The following is a 15,540-nucleotide window of genomic DNA, read 5'->3' as shown; positions in this document are numbered from 1 at the left end:
GGGACAAGGGCATATAGACCAGGTCATTTGTGGCCATCTTTACCGGGTAAGCGCCCGGAAAGCGGCTTTAAGAATGCCATGGCAGAGTATGTACAGCTCCTTAGGCGCAAATTTTCCGCTCGGGCTACCTGTTTGCGTATTTTACACCTGCAGTTGCTCCCTTTGGCTACCTGCATTACCACCTGCTGTTGCATCGTGCATTTTCGGGCCCATCTTTCACCCACGGACGATCTTGGCTTCCACAGTCTGCACAAGTCAGGGGATAGAGGTAGCATTCACGGGTTGTCCTCCACGAGACTTGAACGCATGGTCGGTCTATAAAGAGGTCACATATCACCGCACTTACAACACCAGTCCATACCATCCACTCTCTCAGCAGGCAGACTTCAGGTAGCACCCTCGACTGGTCAATCATGAAGTACTCGACTTTTGCATCTCTTCTTCCACTTTTGGGTCTTGCCAATGCGCTCGCCTTACCTCAGTCACCCAAGAACGGTACCGACCTTTATGTTTCGTTTCAAGAACCGGATGAGTCCGGCCAACTCGTGAACCGAGCTGCGTCTGGCTACAGGAACGTCGCATACTTCGTCAACTGGGCTATATACGGTCGGGCCTACAATCCGCAGAATCTTCCAGCAAGCCAGCTTACTCACGTGCTCTACTCTTTTGCCAACGTTCGACCCGAGACCGGTGAGGTATACCTCAGCGACACTTGGTCTGACACCGACAAGCACTATGACACAGACTCCTGGAATGACGTGGGCACCAACGTGTACGGCTGCGTGAAGCAATTGTTTCTGCTGAAGAAAGCCAACCGCAAGCTCAAGGTGCTACTGTCTATTGGTGGTTGGACCTACTCATCAAACTTCGCCACGCCTGCCAGCACGGCCGCAGGTAGGAGCAAGTTCGCGAGCAGTGCCGTACAACTCGTCAAAGACCTTGGCTTCGACGGTCTGGACATTGATTGGGAGTATCCCTCCGACTCTACGCAAGCTGCCAACATGGTCGCTCTCCTCGCTGAAGTCCGAAGCCAACTCGACGCCTATGCTGCTCAATACGCCAACGGCGGCCACATGCTTCTCACCGTCGCCTCTCCTGCTGGCCCAACGAACTACCAGAACATGGACCTTGCAGGCATGGATAAGTACCTCGACTTCTGGAACCTGATGGCCTATGACTATGCCGGCTCCTGGGACACTACCTCCGGCCACCAGGCCAACTTCTACCCCTCGACCAGCAACCCTACCAGCACGCCCTTCAACACCAAGCAAGCTCTGGACTACTACACTTCTCACGGTGTCGCTGCCGCCAAGATCACGCTTGGCATGCCGCTTTACGGTCGCGCATTCCAGAACACCGACGGTCCAGGCAAGCCCTACTCCGGTATCGGTGCCGGTACCTGGGAAGCCGGTGTGTACGACTACAAGGCGCTCCCCCAAGCTGGTGCCTCGGTCGTGAACGACGCCAGCGTGGTGGCGAGCTACAGCTACGATTCTTCCTCGCGGACGATGATCTCTTACGATACACCAGCCATCATCCAGCAGAAGACCGGCCTCATCAAGTCACTTGGTCTTGGTGGTGGTATGTGGTGGGAGAGCAGCTCGGACAAGACGGGCTCGGACTCTTTGATCTCAACTGTAAGTTACCTGAAAGCCATGTGATGGGATTGTGCGCTAACAATCGGTAGTACGTAAACAGTGTCGGCGGTGTCAGTGTCCTTGACCAGAGCAACAATGTCCTTACGTACTCTGGCTCTAAGTACGATAACATGAAGGCTGGCTTCCCCAACAACTAGATTGGCTTGTCGGTCGGTCACTTTGTCTGTTCTCATCGCATCTTGGCGACTTCTTTGTCGATAAGTTGGGACTGCTGATCCCGGTTTTCACGGCCATGTTTTGGATTTCACGGCCTGTTCATGTCGTTTACTTCGCTTCTTGTTGATATTTCTTCGAGAGTGCGCATGAGTCGCGACACCTCGGGAGGCTTTGGCGTGTCTGGTTTATAAAACACGTTCGCTTCACAAGATTGCATTTCTTTAAAACCTAGTGCGGCATCTTGGCAATCGTCCATGGATAGATGAGAGATGGGAGTTGAGATGAGTGCATTGCGGTGCGACACTCGCTAGCACAATCTTCCAATGCATTTGTATAACTGTTACTCTTGTCCTTTGTCTTATGCATTCAGCGGTGGCCCGTATCTGGTATCTCGATGCACGCGACACTCGTGCGATGACTTCTGGGAGGCTGCGCTTTCTGTGCCGCTTCGGCTGAGCTTAGCGTGTACCTGTGATGCTATTGAAAAGATAGATCTATTACTCCAGACACCACTTCGAGCATCAGATTACTGGCTGGTGGACGTGGGGGTAGGTGCGAGCGCGGGAAGCGGATTGGTGCAAGGTTGCAGGTCTCAACATAGACCCATGCCACCTGCAAGATCCAGGTCCCGTGACACGTGGGGGAAGAGAGCCGTCCGAAGCGATCTGGTTCTCGACACATGGGGCAGAGGATGGTTCAAAAGTTGTAAGATACCTGATTTTGATGGTGAAAGCTCAAGCCGATGAAGTCAGTCTTGAAGGCGCCACAAAGGGTTCGGCAGTGCTTCGAAATGATGAATGCCTTGCGAGAGTGCCCTTCTCGTCCCTTCTCGATTCCAAGGCCGTCTCAAGCGCGAATTGTTGAACTCAAGTGATAGCGGGAAATGGAAAGACGAAAGGAAATTTAGCATCACGTTCAAGGAGGCGGTGCACTTGTTTGACGATAGCGTTACGGCGAACACAAATACTTAAATGTATCTCTGTGGGACTGCGGCTGCCGGATCGGCTGGAGATTGACGGGACCACGCGCCGTCACACGCAAGTCAATTAGTGAATCTTGGGACCATCTAGGGCTGTAGCCGCCCTTTTCCCAACGCGGCCTCACTGCACGCTAGGGCTTTATGGCATAACGTCCCTAAAATTGTAATTCCTCTCACCCCTAAGCAACAAGGCTATTGAAAGACGCATTTATGGTATACCTATCGGGATCATCTGCGTTGCGTCAACGGCTCTGTCTTTCGAACGAGCTTTGAGCAAAGATGTCCAAGGCTTCCTTGAAGCTCGCTTCCGTCAATGGTATGGTAGGCGACATTTAGGAACTTGCAACATTATTTTACCCTTCTGTCGTTGCATGCACAACGCGCTCAGAGGACCGCGTTCCACAATATCTGATAGGTATAATGGCTAAGTGTTTCGTTTTCCACTTATACCACAGGTTGGTCGTGAGAGTGGCACAGTGGCACGGTACGGCCGAATAGTACTTCGCTGCCGAGCCATCGCACGACCGTGATATGGGAACAGCCGGCTATGTACAACTTTGTTGATGTTGTCCTAGTTCATCACAGTAGTACCTCGCAAGAAGGGTAATTGACCTGCAGTATGCGCATTGTATATAAATCCGTTGTTCTCCGAGTATCTTGTTCACCACACGCCATCTCACTCCTATGCTCAAAATAGCCACCATGGTTCAGTTCAAGGTTCTCCTGCTCGCACTCGGCGCAGTCGCCGTATGCACTGATACCACGGCAAGCGCCACCACGACCATTGCCGCCCCTGCCCCTGTTGTCTCTTCACCTGCCGCGTTCACATCGACTAAGACAATAGTCCTGTCTACTATCAAAACCGACAACACTGCAACGGAACCTTCAGCCTCTTCGAGCACTCTGGCCTCTCAGTCGCCCACCGTTGCCCCAACCAATGGAACAAACGGTACTTCTGCAAGCACAGGCGCTGCAGCACCTTCCAATGGTAAATCTCAGCATCAACCCAATGACAGTCTCTTCTAATGCTTGTAGTCGCTCAATTCGGCGCCCTCCTTGGTCTTGGCCTCCCGTTCATGCTCGGTATGCTCTAAACGCATCGCAGCCGACAACACTGTAGAAGATACTCTAACATGTAATGGTTGCCTTAGGGTTGTTGTAAGATAGATTCCAGTAGAAGTGTCGACTTCGCAATATAAATTAGTCGTCATAACTACCTTTATGTTGCTTTCATGTGCATCTGATATTCATCCTTTGCTTCCAACGCGTTCTTGTCAAATAAGACCAAACAGAGACGACCTGCGTCGAGCTTGCTTTAGCAATTTTAACAAATGATGGGACTTAGACCGTGTAGCAGTTACGGAATTCAATTAAACCAAGGCTACATTCAAAATTCTAGCTACTCAATCTCTTCTTGGAAGAGATTGTCTGAAGGAGAAAACTCAATATGCCACCAACGAACGAACTATATAACATTTTGTCTTGCATGCGTGATTTGAAAAAGATATGGCGAACGATGCTTCGACGATGGATGCTTAAGCATGAAACGGAGTTCCGTCGCTCCGCTCATTACGTTTGTCGTCTTTGGAGGGGTGCGACCGAGTGTTGAGGTTGCCATCGTGCCGTGGAAGGAATTTACCATCCTCCGAGTCTTGTCCTACGACCAGATGTCCATTGGAGTCCGGATCTGGTCCATCGCCCAGCTTGTTTCTGGCGCGGTTCCGGGGAGGCCCAAATCCACCGCCAGGCCCACCTCCACCGCCCGGTCCAAATCCACCGCCACCAGGCCCACCTCCACCGCCCGGCCCAAACCCACCACCAGGCCCACCTCCGCCGCCTGGCCCAAATCCACCAGGAGGTCCACCTCCACCACCCGGTCCAAATCCACCGGGAGGCCCACCTCCACCGCCTGGTCCAGGTGGAGGTCCTCCGGGTCCAGGTCCTCCAGGTCCAAATCCAGGCCCAGGCCCAGGACCGACACCATCGTCCGTGAAGTCTAGGTCATCGGGAAAACCCAGAACGCCATCGCCTGGATCACTCGGACCAGTCCATTCCCAGAATGGCAGATCCGCTATCGGTGTATATGCAGGACCAGCTAATCCCGGGTCGTATACTGAATAATATCGTGTCCTCGTCCTCGATCTGGAATAGAGACCTGGATCATAGACAGAAGCACGAGTGACGACCGATGGCGTTACGACTGGTGCCGCTGCCTGTACGCCTACCTGTTGTTGCGTGTTAACGGCCGCTGCCTGACCAGCGAGACTACCGAGCCCAGGTTGAGCCACAGGAGTAACGACCGCAACTTGTGTCGCTCGGACTATTCCTGAAGTAGCCTCTGTATATAGAATACTCTGCTGGTCTAAGGCACCTTGACTACCGGGTTTCCTAGTAGTTGAAACGCGCCGGGTACTGACGCGTACGATGATACTAGCCTCAGATATGCTTCGCCCCTCGCTATCAAAAGAGACTGACACAGGTATGACGGATGGGGGCAAGAAGATCGCCCCCCGGTACGGAAGGTCTCGGTCCGAAGGATGTGGTTCGGACGGCGTTGCCGGCCGTACTAGCGCGAACGGACTGTGTGCGTCCACCGGAAGCGAATGCATCAGCGATTCCTCCGCCGCTTGTCGCTTGCGGGGCAGCGACCGCCTCTATTGCTATGCTTGTAGACACAACATTGGGTGTGGGTCCAATTGACACGTCGGTTGGCAGGTCGGATGGCAGGACGGGATTGGGTTCATCTGGTCCTATTCCCATGCTCCCCCCAAAAGCCGGAGCTCCGCTAGGGAGTCCCAACGGAGGTCCACCAGGGAATGCCGGACCACCACGTGTACGTCTTGTGCTGGATGAAGCGGAAGATGAGAACCTTGTCACCGGCTTAGTGGTGGCCACATCTTGAATGCCAGGAGCGACTGAAGTATGAGCGACTGAAGTGGAAGCAGCCACATCTTGAACACCAGGAGCGACTGAAGTGGGAGCAGTGTTCTGTGCAGGGCCTGGTGCCTGTGCTGGACTCGCGCTAGGACTGCCAGTCTCTCCGGCTTGTGAAGGTTGACCAGATCCTAGGATCGCTGCAGTCCCACACAGGCCATAATTTGGGTTGCAGTCAAGGCCACATGAGAGGTCATCGCTACCGCTAGTATGGTTGTCAGAACACGCGCTAAATATTGCTCGACATGCAGCGATTGGTGTATTTTGCTTACCAAAAATTCCCAGATCCGCAGCAATTCCCGAACGCACTGCCCGCGCAAGTATAACCGAATGCTACACCACACAAACCATTTGGAGATATGGGTAGGGTACCCGTCAAGTCTGATGAGTCCAGGGAAGAAACCGAAGATTGGATAGCTTGCAAGTCACTTGCGATACTTGCGATTTCATCTAAAGCCGCTGTTGCAATGGTGGAGACTTCCCCAAGGATGTTTGACACAAGCGGAAGACCGGAAGTTAGAGCTGTTACAGCGAATGCATCATCTGCAGCATTGGGCGCGGACACTGCTATAGTAGGAGCTCCAACGGAGGCGCCAAGATCAAGGAGCGACGGAAGTATAGCAACAATGCTTGCCACTGGCAGTTGCGCTGTAAGATCCACTGAAGGTATTTCTACCAGAGGTGGGCCTGGCGGGATAATAATAGCTGAAGGTAAAAGTTGTGCGGAACTGGTAGGCGTCGTCTGTTCCATCACACACAGCCCGCCTGCTACTTGCGGGATACTGAGTGTGCTCTTCAGGTTGCAAGTAGTCAACAAAGGATTGTAGACAACCGCCACACATAGCGGTGCTACGGTACAGCTTTGAACACACTGAGCAAACGTGAGAAGAAGCCCTGTTTGGAGGTCGCCGTTCGGGATATTAACATCGCACGAAGCTTCATAGGAAGTGGCGCCGTCGATGTAACTCTGACCTGCTGTAATACCACAACAACTGTCGGATCCGGAATTTGTTGAAGGAGTGACTGGCGAGGATGAAAGCGACGCTAGTGCAGGTGCAAGCGTAGACTGGGCCCCCGCAGGCAGCAGACCACCACCTGTAATGGAGCTTGCGCCGAGAGGTATAGAGCTCACACCATTAACATCCAAGACGGATTCCACAGGTACTATAGAGCTCACGAAGATCGGATTGCTCCCTGAAATGTCGACAACGGGGATGACAGTCTGGATCCCACCTAACGCAGACGAGGAGAGAGCAGTTATTGGGGACGGAACTGTGAGAGAAAGCAATTGGGTGCCGGGAGCCACAGCGTTCGATGTCTGAGCGGACACATCGAGGATGCCTGGGAGCAAAGGTGGTAGACCCACTGAGAGGTTGAGATCAACGAGGGGAGCCTTAGTAGTTGCAGTAGGACAAGTTGGGCCGGGGCATAATCCCTCTAACACACCCAACGACAGATCAACATTTATCAGCGGACCTCTTGAGGAGATGCCAAGGCTTGTGACCGAAGTGACCTGTGAGATTGGCGTGACACTAGGAGCTAGGATTGAGGCAGGCAAAGTAATGGATCCGCTGCTTGTGATTAACGTTGCCGGCGGCGTCAGCGTCGATATCGGAAGGGAGAGCAGTCCTCCCAGATCCAGAACGCCAATCGGTGATGCTGTTGAAGATACCGCAGGATTTGCGGCTGCAGGAGCTCCGAGATTGTTTGCAGAGGAGGCGAGTGATGCCGCAAGAGGTGTAGCCGTTGGGCTACATGTTGGGCATAGTCCTCCCAAAATATCCAAAGAAAGGTTGATATCGATCAGCGGGGTTTGTGCGGATGCCACTGAACTGATGGCAAGCGTAGATGGGCTGCTAAGGGGTGGTAGAGGTGTAGCGCTCGACGCAGGCGACAATGAAGTGAATGTGCCTGCTGCGATGATAGGAGTGGTGGTCGACAAACAATTTGGACCCTGACATAAGCCTCCAAGCAAGTCAAGAGAAAGATTCACATCGATAAGTGGAGGTGGTGATGGTTGTGGTGTCGAAGTCGAAACAGGTGATACTGGACCAGACGTTGCTACGGGTACCAGAACAGACGCTGCTCCAGAGAGAGGTAGACCTGATATTGTTCCAGAGAGGGGTAGACCTGATACTGCTCCAGAAAGCGGTAGACCTGATATTGCTCCAGAAGGAGGTGGACCTGATATTGCTCCAGAGAGAGGTGGACCTGATACTGTTCCAACAAGTGTGGGAACACCCGTAGACTGACAATTTGGACCCTGGCATAAGCCTTCTAGTAAGCCAAGAGAAAGGTTTACATCGATGAGTGGAGGTGGCCCAGTTTGGGATGTGGGAGGCACAGTCACAGACGGAGGGCAAATTGGTCCAGGGCACAACCCATTCAAAAGACCGACCGAAACCCCGATATCGAGGATTCCAGCTGCGTTCGACGTGACAATACTTGCGGTTGGACTTGCGGGTGGACCCGCAGGGATCACGATTGTCGGGAGGCTGTTCGAAAGAGCTGTGGTGTGGGCGGAGGAGTTGGTTGGAGCCCGAGCTCAAGACTTGCGCTTGCCTCCACTGATAAGTTCACGTTGATCAACGGCGGACCTGTATCCGAATTTTGATTGACAGGGGAAGGAGAGACGCTCGCCACAATTGCGGCATTAGTTGTTAACGATCCTACGTTCGAGCTCGGCAGCTGACAAGAAGGTCCAGGGCAGAGGCCTTCGAGTATTCCCAACGATAACGAAACATCGATAAGGGGAGGAGCATTTCCAGCACTTGGGGTAGGAATTCCAGCGACTGTAGGAGTTTGACCCAATCCTGGCACTGAAAGCACCGGGTTCACATTTATAAGTGGCCCTGAGCTTGAGCTGGGTTGCGGTGCCGTCGGAACTTGAGAATTAGTCTGCGCAGGAGTGTTTTGGCTTGGTCCGAGCACTGATAGAATTGGTGCAAGACCGCTGATAGGCTCCAAAGGTATCGCAGATAGTGAGGTTGGCACGAACCCAGGCGACTGCCCGCCTCCTCCAAGGAAGGACACTGGGCTTACGCTTGTTACGAAAGACGATATGCAAGATGGCCCTTGACAGAGACCGCCAAGCAAGTCCAAACTTAAGTTGACATCGACAATTGGTGGATTCGCCCCTGCCGTCGGTATTGGGCCCAGATTGCTGATTGGTGCACCTGTGATAGGGGCCGCTGTGCTGGATGCACCAATGTTGGGAGCAAGGCATGACGGCCCTGAACATAGTCCCTCCAGCAAGCCTAGGCTCAGATTTATGTCCACGAGTGGGGGCTGTGATGTCTGTGGACTATTTTCGAGTTCTCCCAGAAGCGAGGCCACACCTTGTAGAACGCCGCTAGTTAATACGGGCACTGGAGACAATAAGGCAGGTGATGCCGACCCTAGATTCGATGTTTGAGCAACGGACAATAATTCGCTTGCGATCGAAGCAATCGGCCCGGCCGTTACCAAGGCTGAAGCAAGTTGGCTAAGAACATTTCCAGGTACAAACGACGGTACGACGATTGTAGGAGCTGGGATTGTGATGACAGGAGTAGGCAACTGAGTGAGGAGGGGAATAAGGCCACTGCTTGCCGTGGGTAGAATGCATGACGGCCCTGGACACAGGCCTTCCAGCAATCCCAAGCTCAAGCTTATATCCAGTAACGGAGGTGGAGGTCCGCCGGGGATATTTGTCGGTATCGGTGCCAGATTCTGCGTAGACACAATAGGAATGCTGCTACCAAGAAGAGAGATAAGCGGGTTCAAATCAATGATTGGCTGACCGGGCAATGTTGGTGTTGCTGCTGGACTTCCTCCTGTCGGGAGTGGCGCTCCACTAAGTAGCGAGAGTAGCGGACCAAGACCAAGGTCAACGGGCGCTCCCGTTGGTTGGGTGGACGGGATTGCAGGTAGAGTCTGACCTAGGCCAATTGCAGATAGTAAGAGGTTGGGATCGATGAGTTGGCCTGAGGGCAAAAGTGACGATGGCCCAGATGCCGGCGGCACACCACCAATGATGGAAAGAAGAGGATTAAGCTCAATAATTGGAGCTTGCGATCCAGCTGGCGTTGGTCTTAGATCGTTACCAGAAGACACTTGCACGCCGCCTACTTGCGATAATAGTGAGTTTCCTGGTCCATTTGAGGCAATCGGCAATAGCGAGGGTATGGGTGTAATGCCATTTATGATCGATGGGAACGGGTTAAGGTCAGTCAGTGATCCAGTAGGCGAGATTGGAAGAGGAAGAGTTATTGGAAGCGCACTGCTAACACCGGAAAGCAATTGAAGTGTATCGATAAGCCCCGTGGTAGGTAATGGTAGAACTATGCCCGATGGAAGGCTGCCTCCAAACACAGACAGCAGTGAATTCAGGTTAACAATTGGTTCGACCGCTGGAGTCGGCTGGGGACCTGTACCACTTGTGATTCCGGGCGGTCCAATATCAAGGAGCGAGGGTAGAGGGTTCGCGTTGATGGGAAGTGCAGCGGATGGAGGTGGCGTAAATTGAGCTGCAGCGTTCGAAGCAGGCGTAGCTTGAATACCGCCGGGAAGAGTAAGCAATGGGCTGAGGTCAACAAGCGGTAGACCTGACGGAGTAGGTAACGCTAGTATCTCAGATACAAGCGAAGGGTCCCCGCTCAAGAGCGAGAGCACGGGATCGATGTTGACGAAGGGTTGATTCGATGTGGTCGGCAAGGCTGATAATTCGGATATCAACGAAGGTTGAGCAGGGCCAATGAGGGCAAGTACTAGGCGCAGATCGACGTATGGCCCTCCCGTTGTGGTCAGCCCAATTAGTGGTCCAGATGTGAACAATGGCTGGCTACCCGCTAAAGTGGAAGGCACTGGCCCAAGATTCACGAGCGGTCCGACTGAGGATATCGGTGGTGGTAAGATCGGAGGGCTGTTGGGCAGGGACAATAACGGAGGTGAGACGGGACTCGGACCGAACCCAGGGGCAACTGACGAAGTTGGTAATTGCCCATTCAAAGCCGACAACAACGAACTGGGGTTAACCAAGGAAAGTGGTAAACCTCCACCTATGGCAGACAAGGCCGAGCTGACATCTAGGAGGGGGTTAGATAGCGAGCTTGGCAACGACGCACCAACTGCCGATAACAACGAATTTAAATCGAGCAGAGGTTGACTGGGAAGGGCCGTGGGCGGCGTGATAAGGGGACCCGGACCAGGCAAAGTGTTTGGTTGTAATGCAAGGCCAGAAGATAAAAATGTATCGAGATTCACAATCGGCCCAACACTTGACGGAAGCGGAGCTGCATTTAATCCGGACGCCACGTTGACCGAAAGCGAGTTCAAGGATACGATGGGAGACGACGTTCCAAGTCCTAAGATCGACAATACCGGATTGAGATTAATCAGCGGCGGATTGGTGGATGTAGGCAAATTCGGCCCTATCGCTACACCCAGTGAAAGTTCGAGGATCGGTTGAGCATTTGAGGCCGGAGTTGGAGGAGCTGAAGGAAGAGCTGAAGGCCCATTGGTGATAGTGACACAAGTCGTTAACACAGGAGGTGATGTTTGGCTTCCGAGTAATCCGTTGAGCAGACCACCCACATTGAGCAGCGGTCTTGATTGTATTACTGGTGCGCATAATACAATTGCAGCGTTCGGGGGGCTCGTAACAAAGGAAGTCTGAAGCGTGCTCGGACTGTTCAAGCCCGAGGGAGGCGGACCTATGGGGGGAATGCTGAACAGATCACTGGGGTTGCTAAGCAGGCCCGGCTGATTTGTTGGCAGGGCTAGGTTCGGGAGCACCGCCACCGTAGAGGACCCCACCCCCGAAAAAGAACCAAGCCCGGGGCGGCCCCCACCTAAAAAAGAATTAATAAGGTCGAGCGGGTTGGTCGCCTGCGCTAGGTTCGTAGTCAATGACACCGTAGGTAAGACCCCCTGTCCAGGAAAGGAACCAAGCCCGGAGGGTCTCCCACCTAAAAAAGAATTTGCAAACGCGGTTTCGGCGTTGTTCGTCGGTGATGTAACGATGTTTCCAATTTCCGATAGGAGACTGCTAAGCACGTCAGGTGGTAGGCTTGTCGGCTGTGCAAGAATTGAACCAATGTTGGATAGAAGTGGGCCAAGTGGATTGTTTGCAATATTGGATTGAAGGGGTACGGAGACAAGAGATCCAGTCGTTGGAAGAAGCTGGCCAGCTCCCAGAGCTGAAAGCAAGTTGCCAATCGGATTTGGGGCGCTAGTAGGTGGAGTAGCTAAGCCAGATACTGCCGAGGTAGGTAGGAGGTTGCCAATGTTGGAAAGCAGCCCACCCAGCAGATCGGGTGCATTGCTGCCAGACGCCAAATTCAAGCCTGGTCGTGTAGGTGTAGGCACCAAAGCTCCATTAGCAAGGCTCGAGAAGAGACCGCTCAGGATGTTGATAGCACTTGTCGCCTCCGGGCCTAGAGCTCCAGTGGCGATAGGTGTTCCAGCGAGGGGGGCAAGTCCCGAAAGCAGAGCATCAAGAGCATTAGGCGGAAGATTACTTGCGGTAGGAGGTCCTGAAGGCTGAGGAATACCTACGGTAGGACCAAGCCCACCTATACCAAGACCAGAAAGTAAGTTGCCAAGCAAGTTACCAGGCACAGCACTCGACGCCGGTGCGGTTTGTGTTAGGGGGTTGGCAGGAGACACTGATAAACCCAGGGAAGCCCCGACACTGCCACCAACCTCGAGACCTGGAAGTAGATTGCCAAGTAAGTTTCCAGCACCAGCGACAGTGGGCGTCGGTGACGAAATAGGAGTGATATATGATACTGCAAGCGTGGACTGCGGACGGCATGATGGTCCTGGGCATAATCCCTCGAGGAGACCCAAGCTCACGCCAAGATCGATAATAGGTGGAGTCCCTGTCGCAGAGCAAGTAGGGCACAGACCCTCGAGTAGGCCCAGGCTCAAGCTAGCATCTATAAGAGCAGGCTGGTTTGACCTTCTCGAAGTGACAAAAGTCGTAGGAGGCAGCGCCAGAGTAGGCTCAGCCGTAGCTGGAACAGGCAGGGAACCGCATGCTGGGCCAGGACACAAGCCTTCGAGAACACCTAAGGATACACCCACGCCAAGGAGAGGAGCACTCTGAGTCGCTGTGCGACATTGAGGGCCTGAACATAGACCCTCAAGTACTCCCAAAGATAAGTTTGCATCAATCAACGGTGCAGGCCTCTGTGTAGTCAGCGTTCCTACTGTGCCAGAAGAGACCGGGTTTCCGAGACCGATGCCGGATATTAAAGCACCAAGTGGATTTTCTGGAATCGCTGAAGCGGCAGATGCCGGGGAGGAAGCCGCTGCACCTAAGCCGAGGTCCGAAAGCACCTGGTTGAGAGGCAGAGAAGGTACTGGGATGGGTATGTTGAGAATTGGAGGAAGCGCGGAAGAGGCGGGTCCGGCCGCACTTGGCAGAGGTAACGGGGGAGAAGGCGTAACTAAAGCTGGTATCAAAGATCGTGTCGTCTGCAACAGTGAATCTACCCCAAGACCAGATATTAAGCCTGGTAGGGCCGAGCCTATCGGGACTACAGGGGGCGCAGGTGACGGCAGTGGCGGAATAGACAGTAGGGAGACTGCGCCGAGCCCTGAAAGCAAACTGCTCAATACCCCACTCACAATGGCAGGTGGCACCTCTGTCGGTAATGAAAAGGGGGCTGACGCTGGCGGAGTGATACCCGCAAGTATATTTGATACCAGGTTGCCAATCAACGCAGACGATGCCACTGGGTTGACCACACCAGACACGAGGCCGCCAACCACGTTGTCAATGACATTGTTGGGGGCCGTGCTAGGCCCGGCTGTTGTTGCCTGACCAGGACCGGGCCCAAGTCCCGAAAGCAGCCCACCTATGACGTCTGGACGTGGTGATGACTGGGATCCTGGAGCCGCTGAGGGACCCGATGTAGGTCCTATAAGACCAGACAAGAGATTACCTACAAGATCGCTAGGGAGATTCGGTAGCGCAGGGGACGGCTGCGGCACCGAAGGCAGTGGAAGCGAAGGAAGCGCAATTGGAGGCAACTGGATCTGGATCGAAGGTATAGCCGCCGGAAGGTTGGACACAATACTGCCAGCAAGCTCCCCAATTGCTGGGAGTAAACCAGAAGGTTGAACGACAGGCGTAAGCGAGGCAGTAGGAACCACTATTCCCAGGTCTGAAATCAAGCCTCCGACGATATTACTTACGAGATTCTCAGTGACGCTTGGCAAGGCAGGGAACGAGATTGTTGGGGAATTTCCAATGCCAAGATCTGAAAGTACACCTCCCACGAGATTATTGATGGGGTTACTGGGTTGTGACAAAGGAGGAGATGCAGCCGAAAGAAGCCCAGTTGGGGCACTTGGACGTAGACCGCTTAGGAGGTCTCCAAGAAGATCGTTAGGAGTAGCGCTGGGTAACGGAATTGGCTGTGGCGATGGCACCCCACCTGATCCCAAGTTTGGAATAAGGCCGCTGATAAGGTCACTTGGGATAGTTGGTTGAGGCACCGAGGCGGCGAAAGAAGCAGGCGTGGGTAGATTAGACAGTACCCCAGCTATAACTCCAGGGATATTGATACTCGTCACTGGGTTTTGCGAGTTGATGCTTGCCAATAGAGTGGATAGCAGTCCAGGTAGGAAGCTAGCCTCTGCGGGAGGAATGGCAGTCAATTGCTGTACTGAGATAGCCGTGGGAAGAGAGACACCGGACGGTAGGATTAAGCCAGACACTATCCCACTCGCCAAAGCTTCAATAATGGCAGGATTTGATGATACAGGTAATGGACCCAAGACAGTCGGCGTTGCCAAGCCACCAAGTACATTGGATAGAAGGCCAGGCAATACAGACCCGGGTAGGAGAGGAGAAGGAAGAGCTCCCGGGAGTTGATTGAGGATACCATTGGGCAGTGTTGCGGCTGCAGGAATAATTGGACCTGATAGCAGGCCTCCAATAAGATTTCCACGACCACCAGAGGGCGTCACAGAAGGCGATGGGCTTTGGGGACCGAGGCCAAGATTGGAGGCTAAGTCGGATAATACCACTCCTGGAGCGAGATTCGAGGCCAAGCCGTTCAGGAGGTTGTCTACAGCATTGGTCTGAATGCCACTTGGAATAGCGTTTCCTAATGATGGCAGTGGAGTCGGAAGCACAATGCCAGATCCAAGGTTTGATAAGATGCTGTTGAGCACATTAGGAGGAACGGATAACGGAAGTCCCGCTACCACGCCAGAGAGCAGATTCTCAACGCCATTGGAAGGCAATGGAGTCGGAAGCACAATGCCAGGTCCAAGGTTTGATAAGATGCTGTTGAGTACACCAGGAGGAACAGATGTTGGTAAGCCCGCTGCTACGCCAGAGAGCAGGTTATCCACGATGTTGGAAGGCAATGGAGTCGGCAGCACAATGCCAGAGCCGAGGTTGCCCAGTCCTGACAAAATACTATTGATCGCATTGGGTGGAAGAGATGTTGGTAAGCCGGCTGCGACGTTTGATAACAGGTTCTCGGCGACATTGGAAGGCAGTGGAGTCGGCAGCACAATGCCAGAGCCGAGGTTGCCCAATCCTGATAAAATACTACTGATCGCGTTGGGTGGAACAGACGCGGGTAAGCCCGCTACAACGTTTGATAATAGGTTCTCGACAACGTTAGATGGTAGTGGAGTTGGAAGCACAATACCAGAGCCGAGATTGCCTAGTCCTGACAAAATACCATTCGTTGGTAAGCCCGCTACGTTTGATAACAGGTTCTCGACAACATTGGATGGCAGTGGAGTCGGAAGCACAATACCAGAGCCGAGGTTGCCCAATCCCGACAACACACTGGCAACAACAGC

The 15,540-nt window shown here is 53.4% G+C and overlaps 3 protein-coding genes across 3 annotated transcripts; 2 read left to right on the top strand and 1 right to left on the bottom strand.

The window, feature by feature from the left end:
* Positions 1 to 413: 413 nt before the first annotated feature.
* Positions 414 to 1,795, top strand: CHT4_1 (Chitinase 4; the record flags this gene model as incomplete). Its single annotated transcript, XM_056210668.1, has 2 exons — positions 414 to 1,637; positions 1,688 to 1,795. 2 exons carry the CDS (start codon positions 414 to 416, stop codon positions 1,793 to 1,795), a joined length of 1,332 nt encoding a protein of 443 aa, XP_056074141.1.
* A 2,533-nt stretch (positions 1,796 to 4,328) lies between these two features.
* On the bottom strand, positions 4,329 to 5,402 carry N0V89_001856 (uncharacterized protein; the record flags this gene model as incomplete). Its single annotated transcript, XM_056210667.1, has 1 exon — positions 4,329 to 5,402. One exon carries the CDS (start codon positions 5,400 to 5,402, stop codon positions 4,329 to 4,331), a length of 1,074 nt encoding a protein of 357 aa, XP_056074140.1.
* A 5,060-nt stretch (positions 5,403 to 10,462) lies between these two features.
* On the top strand, positions 10,463 to 10,873 carry N0V89_001855 (uncharacterized protein; the record flags this gene model as incomplete). The annotated part of the gene is made up of 1 exon (XM_056210666.1): positions 10,463 to 10,873. One exon carries the CDS (start codon positions 10,463 to 10,465, stop codon positions 10,871 to 10,873), a length of 411 nt encoding a protein of 136 aa, XP_056074139.1.
* Positions 10,874 to 15,540: the final 4,667 nt, after the last annotated feature.

Source organism: Didymosphaeria variabile (assembly GCF_027946475.1).
Source record: "Didymosphaeria variabile strain IMI 356815 chromosome Unknown scaffold_2, whole genome shotgun sequence".
NCBI lineage: Eukaryota > Fungi > Ascomycota > Dothideomycetes > Pleosporales > Didymosphaeriaceae > Didymosphaeria > Didymosphaeria variabile.
Note: the sequence above shows the minus strand (reverse complement) of the source record. Positions and strands in the feature narration are given on the sequence as shown.